The sequence below is a fragment of the Pundamilia nyererei genome, unplaced genomic scaffold, assembly GCF_000239375.1.
Source record: "Pundamilia nyererei isolate P.nyererei 1_Seehausen unplaced genomic scaffold, PunNye1.0 scaffold00032, whole genome shotgun sequence".
In the NCBI taxonomy this organism is placed as follows: domain Eukaryota; kingdom Metazoa; phylum Chordata; class Actinopteri; order Cichliformes; family Cichlidae; genus Pundamilia; species Pundamilia nyererei.
The window spans coordinates 3,950,094-3,966,695 of record NW_005187433.1 but is presented as its reverse complement, the minus strand read 5'-3'; the positions used below and the strand labels follow the sequence as shown (position 1 = coordinate 3,966,695).

General features: G+C 37.7%; 3 protein-coding genes across 3 annotated transcripts in view; 1 reads left to right on the top strand and 2 right to left on the bottom strand.

Moving 5' to 3' along the window:
• The window catches only part of pnpla7a (patatin-like phospholipase domain containing 7a), a 10,218-nt gene extending 9,027 nt beyond the window's left edge, over positions 1 to 1,191 (bottom strand). Inside the window, exons 1-4 of the mRNA XM_013909844.1 lie at positions 1,054 to 1,191; positions 587 to 638; positions 394 to 468; positions 72 to 159 (exon numbers count right to left, since the gene is read on the bottom strand). Of these exons, the coding sequence (XP_013765298.1) occupies positions 72 to 159; positions 394 to 468; positions 587 to 638; positions 1,054 to 1,064 (226 nt within the window). The 5' untranslated portion in view covers positions 1,065 to 1,191. The remainder of the gene's footprint in view (positions 1 to 71; positions 160 to 393; positions 469 to 586; positions 639 to 1,053) is intronic.
• Positions 1,192 to 3,176: 1,985 nt separating this feature from the next.
• clic3 (chloride intracellular channel 3) lies at positions 3,177 to 7,315 on the bottom strand. The gene is made up of 7 exons (XM_005729307.1): positions 7,229 to 7,315; positions 6,974 to 7,082; positions 6,423 to 6,532; positions 4,485 to 4,610; positions 4,251 to 4,357; positions 3,984 to 4,159; positions 3,177 to 3,817 (listed from the first exon to the last, which is right to left on the bottom strand). Exons 2-7 carry the CDS (start codon positions 7,007 to 7,009, stop codon positions 3,653 to 3,655), a joined length of 720 nt encoding a protein of 239 aa, XP_005729364.1. The 5' UTR covers positions 7,010 to 7,082; positions 7,229 to 7,315; the 3' UTR covers positions 3,177 to 3,652.
• Positions 7,316 to 11,084: 3,769 nt separating this feature from the next.
• fut7 (fucosyltransferase 7 (alpha (1,3) fucosyltransferase)) lies at positions 11,085 to 16,596 on the top strand. Its single transcript, XM_005729306.1, has 3 exons — positions 11,085 to 11,396; positions 12,325 to 12,411; positions 14,876 to 16,596. The coding sequence occupies exons 2-3, from the start codon at positions 12,409 to 12,411 to the stop codon at positions 15,944 to 15,946; spliced, it is 1,074 nt and encodes a 357-aa protein (XP_005729363.1). The 5' UTR covers positions 11,085 to 11,396; positions 12,325 to 12,408; the 3' UTR covers positions 15,947 to 16,596.
• Positions 16,597 to 16,602: the final 6 nt, after the last annotated feature.

The following is a 16,602-nucleotide window of genomic DNA, read 5'->3' as shown; positions in this document are numbered from 1 at the left end:
TTTATATATACACATACACATACATATACATAGAATAAATATGAAGTTCAGCAAGAGGTCAGATGACTCACGGGCATGTTTGAATCTCCTGTAAAGGAAGAGCACCACAATTCCAATCAGCACAACTGCAACCATAGCTCCAATCAATACACCTGTAAGCTAGAAGACAAACAAGACTGATGAGGCAATAATATGATCACATGACAGCACAGTTACATAGAGTACAGCACGTTTGTAAAATTGTTTTTAGTCCAACTTTGCATCACAATTAAATTACCCGTATAACTAAGCAAAACGAGCTCTATTGAGTGGAAAACCGCCCGATTTGATAACACTGTATCCAGGGCCCTCATTTCTTGTACAAAACACAGGCACTCAATTTCCATTTCATACCATGCTGGTCTGCATCCTCTCCTCCAAAAACTGTGGCAGCCGTGCACGGAAATCAGTTCTGCTCATCGTTACCACCTAAATATAACACAACAGATTCAAGTAATACATGTTCAACACTGGTAGCTCCCAACTAACTCACTTTTCTCCTTTCAAACCAAGTTAGGAATAATTTTAAATGGAATTATGCGCTTACTGAACTGGCCATTTTGCACAGGTCTCCATCATCCTTTCCATGACACTCTAACCTATAAGACAAAAATCTCTATTAACGCTGAGTCTGCAGCCCAAAAATCACATGCCATCGAGGGGAACCAAAAGTTGCTGAGGAAAAGGCAATTATTAAGAAGGGGAACACGGATTTGTATGTTAGCAGCCACTCTCGCCATGTAGCGTCGTGTCGCCTTCTTAATTCATCTTAATAAAATTACCAAAACACGAATAGGTGTTATAATTAGCCAGCAACAAAGTAACTTTCGATAGACGTCAAGCTTTAGACGATTTACTGAATACGTCTGAATGGAGTAGCTAACGTTAGCTAAAATAACATTCGCTAGCAGCTGTCCAGCTGACTGAGAGTAGCTGCTTCACAAGTTATTTTGAAGAACTTAGATAGTCAAACTCTGTGAAGTTGACAGGGTGTAAAAAAACCACGAGGCTTACTTTTCGAGCATCCTGGGGTGCCGTTTTCAAGCTGATAACATAGCTAAACAGAAGCTAGAATAAAGTTAGCGAGAAGCTAACAAAGTTTTATGCTGTCAGTTGCTTAGCTCCGCCCTTATCCGCTGTTACCTTGGTAGCGCTCAGATCATTTATCCAATCAGAAACGGACTAGGCACATCCTCGTCTTCCTGTTTTTAACAAAGCATCTTTGAAGGCTACAAACATCCGAGAGGAAGTGGAGTTTGTTTATTTCTCGACCAGTCTCTTGTAGTGCTTAATATTTCTATAGCATTTTCGAGTTACCTTTGCCTATTTCAGACGTTTAATATTTATATTTGTCACACTTACTTCACATGATCAAATACATTTTAATATTGGACAATGATAACATGTGTAAATACAAAATACGAAAGCTGAATGAGCTTTAACTAGCCACACCCAGTCCTGATTTAACCTAGGACCTCTTTGTGAACTAGCCTAAAAGATCTCAAAATACAACATATCACGAGCTAAAGAAACTTAAGAAAAGATGAGAAACAATGTCATTGATATCTGTCCGTTTGGAAAGGGTTACGACGCCATTTCTCTAAGCTCAAAGACTTAGAAATGGCAGGTGAACCATGGTGAACCATTATCCACAAATAGAGAAAACCTGGAACAGTAGGGTACCTTCCCAGGCATTGCAACCATACCAAAAAACCTCCAAGTGCACATTGACGAATCATTCAAATTCAAATTCAAATTCAAATTTTATTTGTCACACACACACACAACCATACGCAGTATGACATGGGGGTGAAATGCTTGTAGCTGTACAATGCCCGACCATTAAATGACAGAAGAAAAGTTTTACAATATTTACAATTTACAGTTTACTACAAAAATTTACAAATTAACTTAGGAATTTACAGTAAAGAATGTGCAAATAGCAGAAGAGATTATAAAGATAAGGATTATAAATTATAGGAATTATAGGATTATAGGAAAGAAGGTCACAGAAGGACCCAGAACAAGTTCTAAAGAACTGTAGGCCTCACTTGCCTCAAGTAAAGTGAGAGTTCATTATTATTCAACAATTTAAAAAAGAGAGAGTGGGCAAAAATGGCATCCATGGGAAAAATCCAATGGCAAAAACCAATGCTAACCAAAAGGAACACAGAGGCTCATCTAAAATTTGTCAATAAAACATCCCTGAAAGTTTGGGGAAAGTACTCTGTGGACTGACAAGACAAAAGACAATCTTTGTGGAAGACTTGGGGCCTGTTAAATCCCACATAAAACAAACACAGCATTTGATAAAAGGAACATCATACCAACATTCAAACATGGTGGTAGTGTGATGGTCTGGGGCTACTTTGCTGCTTCAAGACCTGCATGACTGCATGACTTGCCATGAATTCCTCTCTCTAACAGAAAACCCTGAAGGAAAATCTCCACCCATCAGTTCATTCCCTGAAGCTCAAGAGCAGTTGGGCAATACAGAGGGACAATGATCAGAAACACACCAGAAGTCCACCTCTGTATTGTTCAAAAAACAAAACAAAAAGAAGGTTTTGGAGTTACTTAGCCAAAGCCCGGACTTAAACCAGGTTGAGAAGCTTTGGCATAACCGTAATCAGGCTGTTCAAGTTCAAAAACTCTCATTATGGCTGAAGTAAAACAATTCTGCCAAGCAGAGATGATCATTCCTCCACAGTGATGTTAAAGACGCATTGCCAGTTATTGTAAACACTTCACTGCAGTTCTTGCTGTCAAGGCTGGCACGAACAGGCATTAAGTTTAGGGGGCAATTACTTTTGTATATAGGGTCAGGTAGATTTGGAAAGTGAATTTTACTGCTATATTGCATGAAATACTGCTTCCATAGAAATAAATACATCAAGAGTCATATAGACATGTAATCAATAATTTTATTACCATAATTCATTTGCTATTAACAAAACTGATTAAGTTTCATCCAATGTTTTGGATTCCATGATGATGAAAAATCTGCATTCACCATACAACTTTAATATAAAAACGATTACTCATGACAACTTTAAAGCAGAAATTTAGTAGCTAATAAATTCATATACAAACATTCATGTACCAACATTAGCCACTTTTTCATATTTAACCTTTAATGTATGTCCATAATGTCCATATAAATAGATATACTCTTTCCTTCACCCTCCATTTATGCATTTAAATTAAACCATTCTCATACGGTCACTGCTAATATGCAGTCACTATATAAAAATATGTAAAGAGGAGTTATGTACAGCCATTCATCTTTTTATGTGTATGCTAAAATAATGTGTAGTTTAAAATCTGATTTGAATTAAGTGCACTTAACATTACGTTCAGACACAAAACACGCACGTACACGGCATTTACAAAAACACTCGAGAAACACTAGAGGGAGCCAAAGTCATGGTAACAACTATACTTTTTATAGAAAGTAAATGATTAAACTGCCATTTTTTTTATTGTCCACACAGATGTAATTTAAACAGATATAGAACTTAATTTTCAACATGGTATATCTGAGTCATCTGCATTTTATCTCTTTCTGTTTTTACTTTCTTTAATTTCATGAATGCTGTTTAGGTTCACTCCTCTATTTGCTTAGGTACTGGGCGACAGAATGGTAGGCGAGGAGAATCTCTGAGTCATTTGGGCAGGTGTGGCGAAACTCGTCCCGTTTGTAGGCATTCTCTAGGTAACGTGTCAGACCTTTGAGCTCTGCAGGGATGGCAAAGTCACGGTACTCCTTAATCATCACCTGAGGGAAGAGCAATTTTTACAAATAAGTCCAGGAATGACTCATTACATTTCTCAAATCATCTCTACTATTCAGATAACAGTGAATATTTCTCTCTTCTTCAGGATTAAAAAACAAAACAAAACGAAAGGTTTGTATACACATAGGATTGCTGAATTCTGTTCACCTTGACAATGTTGAGTTTGGGAAGCAAGTTGCAATCTGCCAAGGTAAGGCTGTCACCATCCAGGAAGAGGCGTGAAGACACAGTAAGATCTGGGTTTTTGGCCAGCTCGTGAGGGAGAGGAGTTTCTAGATACATGTTCAGCTTCACCAGAGTGGAAAGAAATTTCTTCTCGAGCACTGAAAGAAGTTGCAGGCTTTCTGTTAACCCATGGTGGCTCTTTCCATCATATATATAGCATAAGTGACTTGAAAATTTCAAAATTCTTACTGTCATTTAAACCAGGATTGGGATTCTTGATATATCCTGAGAATTTTCGGAAGATGTCTTCTCCAACACTGTTGGACTCTTTGTAACGACAGCACAATTTTGGGTGCCTGTTGTTAATCAAATAAAACATTTTGTTAATGTTTGGTGTTGCAGTGATGGGTTAGATATGCAGTGTGTTTCAAGGACTGAAAAGACTGTGGTTCATATGTTTGAAGCAAGGTGCACTTTGCTCACTGTGGTGGGGCTAAGGCCTCCTCCAGGAACTCCTCAATCTTATTAGTGTCCGTTTTGACTTCATCATTGTAGATGAGAAAGGGAGGCTGAGAGCCTGGAGCCAAATCCTTCAGTACATTCGGAGCCCTGCAACAGATCAGTGAAGGCTTATTTTGGCACACTTGATCAGAAAGTTAAAATGTTTAACTTCCCAGCCTAAACCAAGCAAATGCTATGGAAAAGCATGCTAGGATCACTTTCTAATGATGTGTTTTGACACTTCAGTATATATAAATAAAGCCATGCTATGATGACCATTGATGATTAGAGTAATTTCTGGCTTCTTTTTTTTTTCAAAGTAGCTGCATAGGTAGAGACCACCCTCGCTGACTTCTGATGCATGCCCAGTGGTTTTTGTTCTATAAGTAGGCCTGAAATATGACAAAAATTGTTCTATTCAGAAAAGAGCTTCAAGGATTACTCCTAATTAAATTTTAAAGGGGTAAAGACTTAATATCCACTGCGGTTTGTTCTCACTACCAAATGTGTTTTATGGCTATGAATTCGTTTACGAGTGCAAGTGTTCTTCTAGAATCAGGCACATTTACCAGTCTAAATTTGGTTTGTAGTGATTCCTACTGAGTGAAAAATAGACTGACATGATAAGTTTAACAAAAAAAATACAAACACGGGTTTGAAACCATTGAGCTGCTTTTGTTTTGTGCTATAGATTAACAGGGCTTCATTATTTCCCCCTTTTGCAAAACATGAATAAGCAATGACTGCTGGAGTACAAGCAACCATCTTAACACCTTCCTACAGAATTTTTTGAGACACCGGAATGAAAGCTTCCTATTTTTATATGATCTAAATAGTGTATTTTATATAATTAACTTTCATGTTGTTTATGTGAAGTGCAGCATATTTTGCTCCTTGCCCCCTCCCTTTCCGCTGCCTGTTCATCAGAAGGACAGCTTTAAATTTGATGTCAAACCTTTGCGTGGGGGATTTATTCTTTTATTGTTGGTTTTGGTGTTTCTTACGCCTGATTCTCACTCATACATTGTAAATATCATTCAGCTTCCCGTGTGTGTGTTTGTTTTCTTAAACCTGCAATATCTGATTTTACTGACACTTGGGGGCAGTGTCAACAAGTGAACACAACATTTGTGTTTTTGCCTGTTTAAAAATGGAATGGAAACTGATTTGTTTTAGATATAAACCTGATTATTTTGAGCTTGTTTGCTTTAATTTTGTGTCACTTTTGAGTCAGTTACAACTGTTTGCTGACCATTTGTTTTTCTCACTAGTGTTTCTCAAACCTTTTCTTTTTTTTTCTTTTTTTTTTTGTTATTGTTTTGAATCTCGTGGAGGTTTTGTGTTTCTTTGCAGGTGTGTAAAATATTTGTTTGCGTCATCTTGTTATCTGTCTTCACAAATATCTCTTTGTACTCGTTTTCAGCATCTTATCATTCGTAACCTATTGCGGTCATTTGTGTGACTGCTTCAGAATCTCAGCCCTTTGGCCTACACCAGGCAGAGTCTTTTCTGTTCAGTAATCTACCATTTCACATAATAAATTTTTTACCAATTTTTTACCAAAAACTGAATCCTGTATGAATGTAAATAATTTGCCTGCCTATATGTTTTATTGCTGTGGCTGTTTCTTGCATAGCATTTAGTGTCCCTGTAACCTTTCCTGAACTCAGTGGGGTTGGTGGAGGGTGAGGTGTTGGCAGGTTTTCATTGTTGGGTGGCTTTTATAATGTAAATCAGACTTTCCTCCCATTTCTTTTACAAATGCAACTCTCTGTCCTTGAATGGAACTTGTGAAAAACAATGTAAATAGTAGTTTTGTTGAGACTACATCAAAAAAGCAGTATGAAGCCAGTCTCCTTTGTGCCCAGCTCTTAAAGATTCTACAAGACTTTTTGAAAAACGAATAAAATGTGCTCTCACCTCTTCATGTCTACAGTGGTCAGGGTAAAGTTGGCCCCTTTTAACCAGAGAATCATGAAGAGTCTCTGACAGAAAGGGCAGTTCCCCACACTCTCAGCATCATAACTGGCCTGACAGACAGAAACAAAGACACTTTGCAGTCACAGCAGATGAGTATAAAACAAGCTTTTATGATCATAAAATTGCACAATTGTACGTGGGTTCTAGTATCAGGATCTAACAAAACCATGAGCACCTACACAGGTATTCTCGTTAAGCCTGCTCTGCTCTGGCAGTTTAAGCTAACTGCAAAGGAATTTCACACCCAGATTAAAAAGCCTATTATTGTAATACTGGTTTGTATCTCTGCCATATCCTGCATTGTATGCTTTACTACAGTTTAAATACACTGAAATACTGTAGTTTGCTAAAGTTAAAAGCTTTTTTTTGACACATTTCTGTCACTTTAGATGTAAACAAACAGGAAAATGTCACCTTGTGTTACCAAGTAGCTGGGAATGGGAAGGGTTTTTGCTTAGACTGTAACACGTCAAGATTGTTGTATGTCTTACCTTTACAAAGAGTTCAATCTTTGGCTCCTCGGCCATCTTACTTTCTCTCCGTCTTTCCACTGATGTCCACGTACCTCTGCTGGTTCCACAAACTGATTTCTTTCTGTCACTGGTGATGAAAGGACAAGGCAGAGCTGTGATAGTGACTGAAGTAAAGACATTTGCAATTTTCTGACACACCTCCTTACCTATTTCTTTCACTCTGTTTTTAAATAAAGCACACATATATATATATATATATATATATATACTCACACTGGTGATCACAGCTAGCACTGGATGCAAGACCAGTACTTTATCTTTCCTCCACCTGTATTATTTAATTGCTCTACTCTTCACCTGTTTCTGGGGTTTGTTGTTCTGCCACCACACCTCTCCAGCATTGAGTGGCAGCCTACACCTCCTCTGGAGTTACCAGTCAGACCAGCAAATCTGGATCTGGCTTCACTTCCAGCATATTCTGTCGATGAAATCTTTCTGTCTGTCCAATATGACTCTTTCAGCCCTGGCTTGCTCTTTGTAAATTGCTATCTAGCAGAAAACATCAGTTAGACAAAAAGGAGTCATCAAAAAAGTGGACTATTTCTATAGTTTCAAGCTTGCTTACTTTCAGTTCAGTTAATTTAAACTTTATTCATCACAAATCACAACAACAGGTGCCTCATAACGCTTTATATTGTAAAGTAAAAACCCTACATTAATAGACCAAAAACAGAGAAAACCCTTGCAAATCATATGACACCAAGATGTCTGTCTCCTGAATCCAAACTGGAAGCCCAGAGAAGAGGGGCCTGAAGGCTCTGCTTCCAGTCTATTGCTAGGAACCACGAGTAAACCAGCAGTCTGAGAGCTAAATGCTCTAATGGCATTACACAATACTATGAGGTCTTTAAGATAACACGGGCCTGATTATTCAAGACAATGTATTTGATGACAAGGATTTTAAATTTGATTCTGGATTTAACAGGGAGTCAATGAAGAGAATCCAGTATAGGAGAAATCTGCTCTGTATTTCTAGTCCCTTTCAGTCCTTTAATTAACTGCAGCATTTTGGATCAACTGCAGGCTTCCAGGAAGTTTTTAGAACAGCCTGATAATAACGAATTCAATTGTCCAGCCAAGAAGTAATAAATGCACAAACTAGTTTATCAGATAGGACATTTCTAATTTTAGAGATATTGCACAAATAGAAGAAAGCACTTCTACATATCAGTTTAATATGCACAAGGACATATCCTGGTTAAACATGACTCCAATATTCCTGACAGTGTTACTGGAGGCCAAGGTAAAGTCATCCAGAGTAAGAATCTGGTCTGATACCACCTTTCTAAGTTTTTTAGGGCCAAGTGCAATAACCTCAGGTTTAACTGAATTTAGAAGAAGAAAAGTTGAGGTCATCGAGGTCTTTATGTCTTTAAGATATTCGTGCAGTTTAACTAATTGGTGTGTTGTATCTGGCTTCATTAATAGATAAAGTTGGGTGTCATCTGCATAGCACTGAAAATGAAGGCTATGCCTTCTGATGATACTGCCTAAAGGAAGCACATATAATGTAAACAGAATTGGTCCTAGCACTGAACCCTGTGGAACTCTATAATTAACCTCAGTGGGTGAAGAGAGGATTCTCCATTTACGTTAACAAATATGTATATAGATATGATTCAAACCACTGCTGTGCAGTATCTTTAATACCTACAGCATGCTCTAATCACTGTAAAAATATATTATGGATTACAGTGTCAAACACTGCACTGAGGTCTCAGAGGACACTCACAAAGATGGGTCCACTTTCAGGCCATAAGAAGATCATTTGTAACCTTCACTAAAGCTGTTTCTGTACTGTCATGGGCTCTGAAACCTGACTGAATCTCTTGAATTAAACCATTGCTCTGCAGATGATCAGTTAGCTCTGTAACAACTACTCTTTCATGAATTTTTGAGATAAAAAGGAAAGTTGGAGATTGGCCTATAATTAGCTAAACCATCTAGGTCAAGTGATAGGTTTTTAAGTAACAGTTTAACTACTGCCAGCTTGAAGCCCCGTGGTATCTTTCCAATTGATAGAGACAGGTTGATCATACTTAAGACTGAAACATTAATTAATGGTAGAACGTCTTTGAGGAATCGACTCTAAAGGACATATTGATGTTTTGGAGGAAAGAATTACAGTTATCTCATGGAGCAAAGTTTGAAGTATATCACATGCTGCTGGAACATCAATAGCATGGTGCAGTAGTTTTCCAAAGGATGTTTTGACTGCTTGTGGCTGCTTCCCCATGCTATAAAGAAAAATTCTCCACTAGCTGATGAGTCACATTTTGCACACTGTGGTACCCTCACAGTGGAACTGGAAAGAGGGCTATCCAAAATACTGCCACAAAGGTGATATTGTATCTTAAATATCATTGTTGAATTTATTATTCAACTCTTTTTTTTCTTTTCTTTTTGGCCACATTATTTTCTGCATGCTTTCCATTTCAGATATAAATTAAGCAGTTGCACTGAAGACATTTTTAGACCCAGTGTTTCCCATTCAGTTTGATATGTTTATATTGGACATTTTCCACAGCTGTTTCTAGTTGTCGATCTGCATTCATGACTGAATAAAAATGCTCTTGTGTAACAAGCATTCACCACCGAGACTTGTGTTCCGGTTGGCAAGAAGAGAAAGAAACACCCTCAAGGATGTAAAGAGAAAAAAATGGTGAAAGCTGAATGAGTGAGATAACATCACTAGAAAGAAGCAGACTGCTGTAGCTGTGACACAACCCCTACAACATTGTATTATTCCACAGGTGAGGAAGACTGAGGGAGGAAATCATAAGGGTGTGACCTGTCTTTATCAGTCATCTGTGACTTTTTGTGCTGTGAATTCCATAAGTTGATTTCACACACTCAAATACATGTTGATGAAAGCAGTTTAGTGTATTATTTTGTCCAGGATCGAACAGGATGTTGTTCTGCTTTTGAAACACTCGAATATTCTTTGAATAAATTCTTCAACAATTGAAACTAAATTGTCATATGTGCAACAAATATGGTGTAAAAACAGTTTTAACATAAGCACAACATAAACCAAATATGTTATATAAAACATGGTTTTACTAAAGGGATGGCATATTAAACATACATGCGATTACCATTATTTACAGGGTATGACTATGACTATGATGTTCCTTTCTCACATTGCTTCATCTGAATTGGTTGCACAAGCACAAAGATGGACTTTATTTAGTATTTGATAATCTATGAGATTTAAATATACTTTCAACCATTTTAAAATCCTATTTTTTGTACCCTTTGACAATTTAAAGGTGAGACAAACAGGTCAAGAGGCTACTGGGAGAGGAAAACAGGTAAAAGCAGTAAAGGTGGTGCACTGAGGTGGCGACTGGGAAATGCAGGACAAGCTTATACACAGATAAGAGTCGGGTGATTGGGACTATTGTAAAGGAAAATTTGTAGTTAAAAGAGGCAGATAATTTCTTCTCCATGGGGTCCAGAAATCCCACTGGGAGCCACCAACATGCACAAGCTTGTTGAGCTAGTGATCTGCTCACAAGAAGACTAAGGATGACCTCTACTGCTCAAATTTAAGATTACACAAGATGGAAAATTTTTTGCAGCAACACAGGAGATCCAGCACACCAGTGCACATAATTACATATTCACAGATACACTGTTACAGATTTTAAACTACGACTACACTATCTGCAATTCATTCTGGATCAAATACAGACTTGTTCACCACTTCTTGCCGCTGCTTTTTCATTCCTTAGCACTAACAAACCACAAGTGATAATCAGTGACAACCAGGCATGTATATGTAAATAATACTCTAAATATATCTAACATCTTGCTGCATGTTGTCTTTTGACCACTCACTGATGCAAACAGAAACATGATGTTTCTGATACAGGCCCTTTCTCTTTTGTTTTGTTTGCAAAATATTTCTGCACAGTAGTGCCGGTGTTGGTGTTCTTCCCCCTACAGCAGCTTCCCTGATTGTAACTCAGTCTTGTGTGAGCTCCCTTGTGTAACCCCCATCTTCATATGTCATGCCTGACACTTCCTCTTTTTCATAGCCGTGCACACATGCAACGAACTCGTCTTGGATATGCTCCATTTCTTCTCATAGAGTGAGGGTTGCCACAGACATAAAAGAGAAAGAATGTTCTGCACTTACCAGAAGGCAGGAATTTAAATGCAATGCGGAGTTAGAAAAAGGGTGGGACAATGTGGACCTTTTTATGTAATCACATATTCAGCAAGATTTCAGAAAAGCCACACCTACAATTCTTTAAAAGGCTTTGTGTTTTTGGTTTTCTAACACAAGTTTACCATCGTGTTTCTGCTGGCAACAAGCAGAAACAATATTCATGGTGATTGAAGACAGAGAATAAACCACTCATCTCATCATCAGGTTAGTGGAGGAGGTTTGGGGTTTTGCCTTTCATATGTCTTTCTGGTCAGTGTGGTTCATCTAAAGAAATTTCTTGCTAAGCTAAATCTTGCTAAATCTTTATTTGTTTGCTTGCTTATTTAATCTGCCAGCTTGCATTTCATTGACTGCTAGAAATAAATAGAAACATGCAGGTTTAAAAGTATATGGTCAGAACAACAAAATCTTTTACAACATCCTGTAGTTGATCTTTAGGTCTGAACTATAGACATGGCCTGTTTCTTAAGAATATTGCTATTTAATACAGTTGTTGATATAGATTTTGAATAAAAATATATATAATGTATTAAGGATATATACAAATGTTTTTATGAAGGAGGCTCATTTGTTCTATTTGTTTTTCCAAACATGTGCTTTCTTCCTCTGCCATGCAAATGTAAGGAATAAATTTGTGAAAATATTTCTTCAGGAGTTAGTGCGGGAAGTCATTTTAAATGTTGCTCTTCTTCATTTTCAACAAACTGAAACCTTGTAGTTTCAGGTCTTACATATTGCAAAATCCCATTTCCTTAAGTCTGCATCACATTGTACTTTCTAAAGACAAAGACAGGTTCCACAGAAAAGACCACACCGTTTAAGAAAGGTAGAGCTTTTAAATGATATAGGCCTTTACCTTAGAATTTAATATGCAATGTCATGCAATGCAAAAACAGGATTAACTAAAATATTTGAATTGCATTCGTTCGAGCTTTACACCAGGTGATTTGTAACTCACTTTGTGTCATTTGTGCAACTGCTTGATTCTGTCTTTTGAACATGAGAGGAGCGATTAACCAAATAACAGCTGGAAGATAATAACAATGTGTTTTGTACACATGCAAATACTGACTGAAAGAGATTTTCCCCTTCTTATAAAGTAATATTTAATTTTTGTTTTGTTCATTTAAAGAAAAGGACAGGCAAGGTGCTGATCTGTGTAGGAGGTGGTGAATCGTGTTCATACTGGAAGCCACATGTGAAGTTAAAGTCCCTAATGGTGAGTCCTGAACACAGTCACTACTCTACCCAAAACTGAATACAACACACTTTTATTTACTTTAAGAGAGACTTCTGATTTTCCATATAAATTTACAAAGTTACCTTGTGAAGAAAGTGCTTCTTTTTTCAGTTTCTCCATAGTTTGATGAGGTGTTGGTCACTTAATGACAGACCTAGGCTCTATTCTGGGAAGCAAGTTTAGCTCTGACATTGTTAAGCCAGATAAACCCCAACATTCTGCTCCAGAAAAAGTCAGTTACTAGGTTAAAAGAATCTGTGGACTAAATCTGTTCACTGGCAGGTTTTCAGCAACAAACTCTGAATTTCTGTCTGACTGCCACGCCACCACCACAGCTGAATCAGTGACTGCTTGTTTCATTTCTTCAGTCATAAAGTCCCTGGCGAACCTCAGAGCGATGTGAATTCGTTTCCAGAAGCTTACAGGTTGACAAAGACCGAAATCTCAGTTAGACGTTTGCTATTTTTTGCACTTAACACTTTTGCAATGATTTAGTCAGCAATAACAATGGTATGAAGTCTTGTTTTCACCACTGAAAAAATCAAAACATATTTTCTGCCAGTTAAAATTTTGAGATAATAAATCATAATGTAGTGTAACACATAATGGAGATAATAACAGAAGTTTCTGATGCATGTCTGGGTTTTGATAGTTTTTTCTTTTTGTTTTTTGTTTTTTTTAATTATTCATTCATTCATTCATTAGCTGAAACAAACTTCCATAGGATGGAGACAGCGATTATGTCACTAATTTATTATTTGAATATCTTTAAATATTGTTTATATTAATTCTATTTAAAGCTTTAGCTTTAACACGTTGATCACTAATCAGTCATTTGTCAGTGAGAAGGAGAAAAAAATGCCTGTCACAGTTGGATCTCGATGTGAATATTTGAATGAAGATGAGGCTGAAATGACTTTAAGAATGTAACATCATTAAATGTTGCAGGCAGTCTGACTGTGTTGTGAACATTTCAGGTTGGACTTTGTTCATAGATGTACTGAGGCATCTACCCAGAATGGGCTCTGGTAGAAGGTATCATTGGCAAACCAATGTGGAAAACCACTTGCACAGCAGGATTTAAAACAGATAAGCATCACTGATATTTTATGGTATGCTCCTGAATTTCTGAGTTTCCAGACAGAATTAGAAACTAGAATGCCTCCTCAAATTTGATTTCCCCAAAAGGACGCCAGTGACCGTAAACAGATGTAAACTGTGAAACTTTTCATTGGAACTGCCATTGTTCTCCATTTGTGACTCGCTAAAAAGAGCACTGACCAAGCTGTGGCTGTAAGAGAACCATCATCTGTCACTGAAGGTTGAGATTAGATCAGATTAGAAATATTTACACAAAGAAACATTAAAGCAAAATTTTGTTTTTCTCTTTGTTTTTTCTTTAAATCTCACTAAGCATTTAAGTAAGTTGGTAACATCCCATCGTTTTACTATTACTTTCAATTAAAACGAACATGGTGATAAACTGTAGCAAAAAACTTTTTAAATTTATTTACTTGTTTTTTGTTTTTCATTTGAGATGGCAACAAATAGTGCATCCACCGTAGTTTTAAGATAAACATCATTGTCCACACTGATGCATATTCACATCCTTCGGTCTGCTGGGTTTTAATCGGAGGCTCTGCTCTTTATTTACCCATTACAATGGTGAATCTGTGGTCTGGGACCTCCGCTGTAATGCTGTGCTATACTGCAATTAAACAGACGTGAAAGTCAAAAGAACATGGTTCAGAAATTATTCACAGTGCAGGTTTGAGGTATATTTTTTCTTTTTTTAGTGGGCTACATACTGAACCCTAGAAGATAGAAACAAAGTATTGATCACGCTACCATCAATTTGATACCAATACCAGCATGGCTATTGGTAATACTGAAATTCAGATTTTCCCACCTCGACTCCGCTGATGATGTCTTTCTTCCTCTGGTCAGGCACGCCTTAACACAGAATTGAATATACACAGAGATGATTGGCTTAGCACTGATAAGCCTCTCTGGAACCAAAAGATAAAAAGACTTTATCAGAATTAATCATCTTAGATTGACTTTTTAAATATAGAGTTTTGTGTTCTTTCCTGGAAGAAGCCTCTGGTGTCTTAACAGATGACATAAAGGGATAAGCGCTAACATGTCTCGTTCCAGGAAGTTTATAATGACGTCCGTGCAACACCTTTTTTTAACCTGTGAACTGTGCAGAGTGCAAAAGGAAGAATTTAAATATGCTCAGTTTAAGTGGACCTTTAGAAGGATGCATTTACTGAAAATGTGAGGGATTATATTTAGGTAAAACAAAACAGATCATCCTTGAAGTCTATGCAGCATTCAAGAAAAAAAAAACATGCAAGTAATGTCTTTTCTTTATATATCTGCTCAAGGCAAACAGTGAAGCAGGAAAAAAACTGATGTGTTCATTCTTTTCTTATGACAGGGGTTTCACACCAAAAAAATACGCAAGTTGGTGAAGAGGCTAGTCATCCTTCCTTTTCTCTGTTTTTTACCACTGTGTCTCTTCAGTGGGTGGCTGAGTAGCTCTGTAAAACCTTTACATCATGACAGCAGAAGTAGAAATGTGACCGTCCTGCTGTGGTATTGGCCCTTCAGCAGATCATTCAGCCTGAAGGGTGACGTTTGCTGGGATCTCTACCGTATCCCTCGCTGTAGTCTGGTGGACGAGCGCTCCTACTTCCCCTCTGCGGATGTAGTGGTGTTCCACAACAGGGAGCTGCAAGTGGGCCTCCACAAGTTGCCTACTAACATCTCACGGCCACCAAGCCAGAAGTGGGCCTGGATGTCCCTGGAGGCTCCTTCTCACAATGGAAACTTACATAAGTATGCAGATATCTTTAACATGACCATAACCTACAGGAGGGATGCTGACGTCAGCATACCCTATGGCATGCTGCTACGGAGGGAGGCTGAAGAACATGTGAATGAAGACAACTCTGTAAACAAGAGCTCTCTGGTTTGTTGGGTGATCAGCAACTATAAGAGCCACCACAAAAGAAGCCGAGTGTACAACAACCTCAGAGCTTCAGTTCCTGTGGCGGTGTATGGGCGCTGGACTAAAAACCGCCTCCCTTCCTCAGAACTTTTACCTACAATATCTCGCTGCTATTTTTATTTGGCTTTTGAGAACTCACTTGCTAAAGATTATATCACGGAGAAGCTGTGGAGGAATGCTTACGAGGGAGGGGCTTTGCCCATTGTCCTGGGGCCACCTTTAGGCAATTACAAAGCTGTGGCTCCACCTCATTCTTTCATCCATGTTGATGAGTTTGCATCACTGAATGAAATGGGAAAGTATCTACAACAGCTTGCAGAGGATAAGAAACGCTACAATGAGTATTTTACCTGGAAGAAACAGTGGAAAGTGAAACGGTACACAGACTGGAGGGAAAGACTGTGTAATATCTGTTCAAAGTACAACAGTTTACCTAAGCACAAAGTTTACTCAGACCTAGATGCATGGGTCAATGCTAACACAAGCTTAAAAATTTGATCAAATTTTACTGTATTTTTTTTTTTGCAACATTTGTAGACATCATTTCATCATTCTCTGAATTTCTTTGAAAACAGTTCAGAGTGAATGTGAAACGTAAAAATCTGAAAAATTGTATCTAAAAAAATATTTTAGAAATGTGATTGTATGCACACAACTTAAACTGCACTGTAACTACTATGCATTAACAACAATGACCGAGTGATCTGCTACACTGAAATCCCTAGCACTTTACTCCAGTACACTAAGGTTAAAAACTATGTGGAGATATTTAGAAAAGGGATGTAGTGGATATCTGGATAAAGTGTAACCTGCCTCTTGCATTATGGAAATGTCTGTAAACACACACTGTACTGGAAGTGCTACTTTGTACAAACTATGACAGAAAGCATCCTTTTCCTGTGTTGCAAGAAAGGGATGTTTTATTAAAATTATGCAACCACTTTTACACCTTGAGTTACTAAAGAAGCTGCTGTTGCAATATTCTGTCTGAATATATAAAATACTGTGAGCTAGTCAACTGCTCCAGCTTAGAAAGACAGTTTCATACTTTTAGAGAGAACCAGGCCAGCTGCTTGTCTCGATCAGGTTTGTAAATAATTCAACATTTAAAATGAGTTTTGTTCACAGCGCCTCTGGTAGAAACTCCAGTTCTC

Bases quoted from the DNA above. Each gene is read 5' to 3' on its own strand.
- clic3 (XM_005729307.1), bottom strand. From the start codon at position 7,009: ATGGCCGAGGAGCCAAAGATTGAACTCTTTGTAAAG. The intron at 4,611-6,422 runs GTGAGAGCACAT...GATCTGTTGCAG, and splicing joins ACCACTGTAGACATGAAGAG to GGCTCCGAATGTACTGAAGG. The intron at 3,818-3,983 runs GTGAACAGAATT...CTCTTCCCTCAG, and splicing joins CCAAACTCAACATTGTCAAG to GTGATGATTAAGGAGTACCG.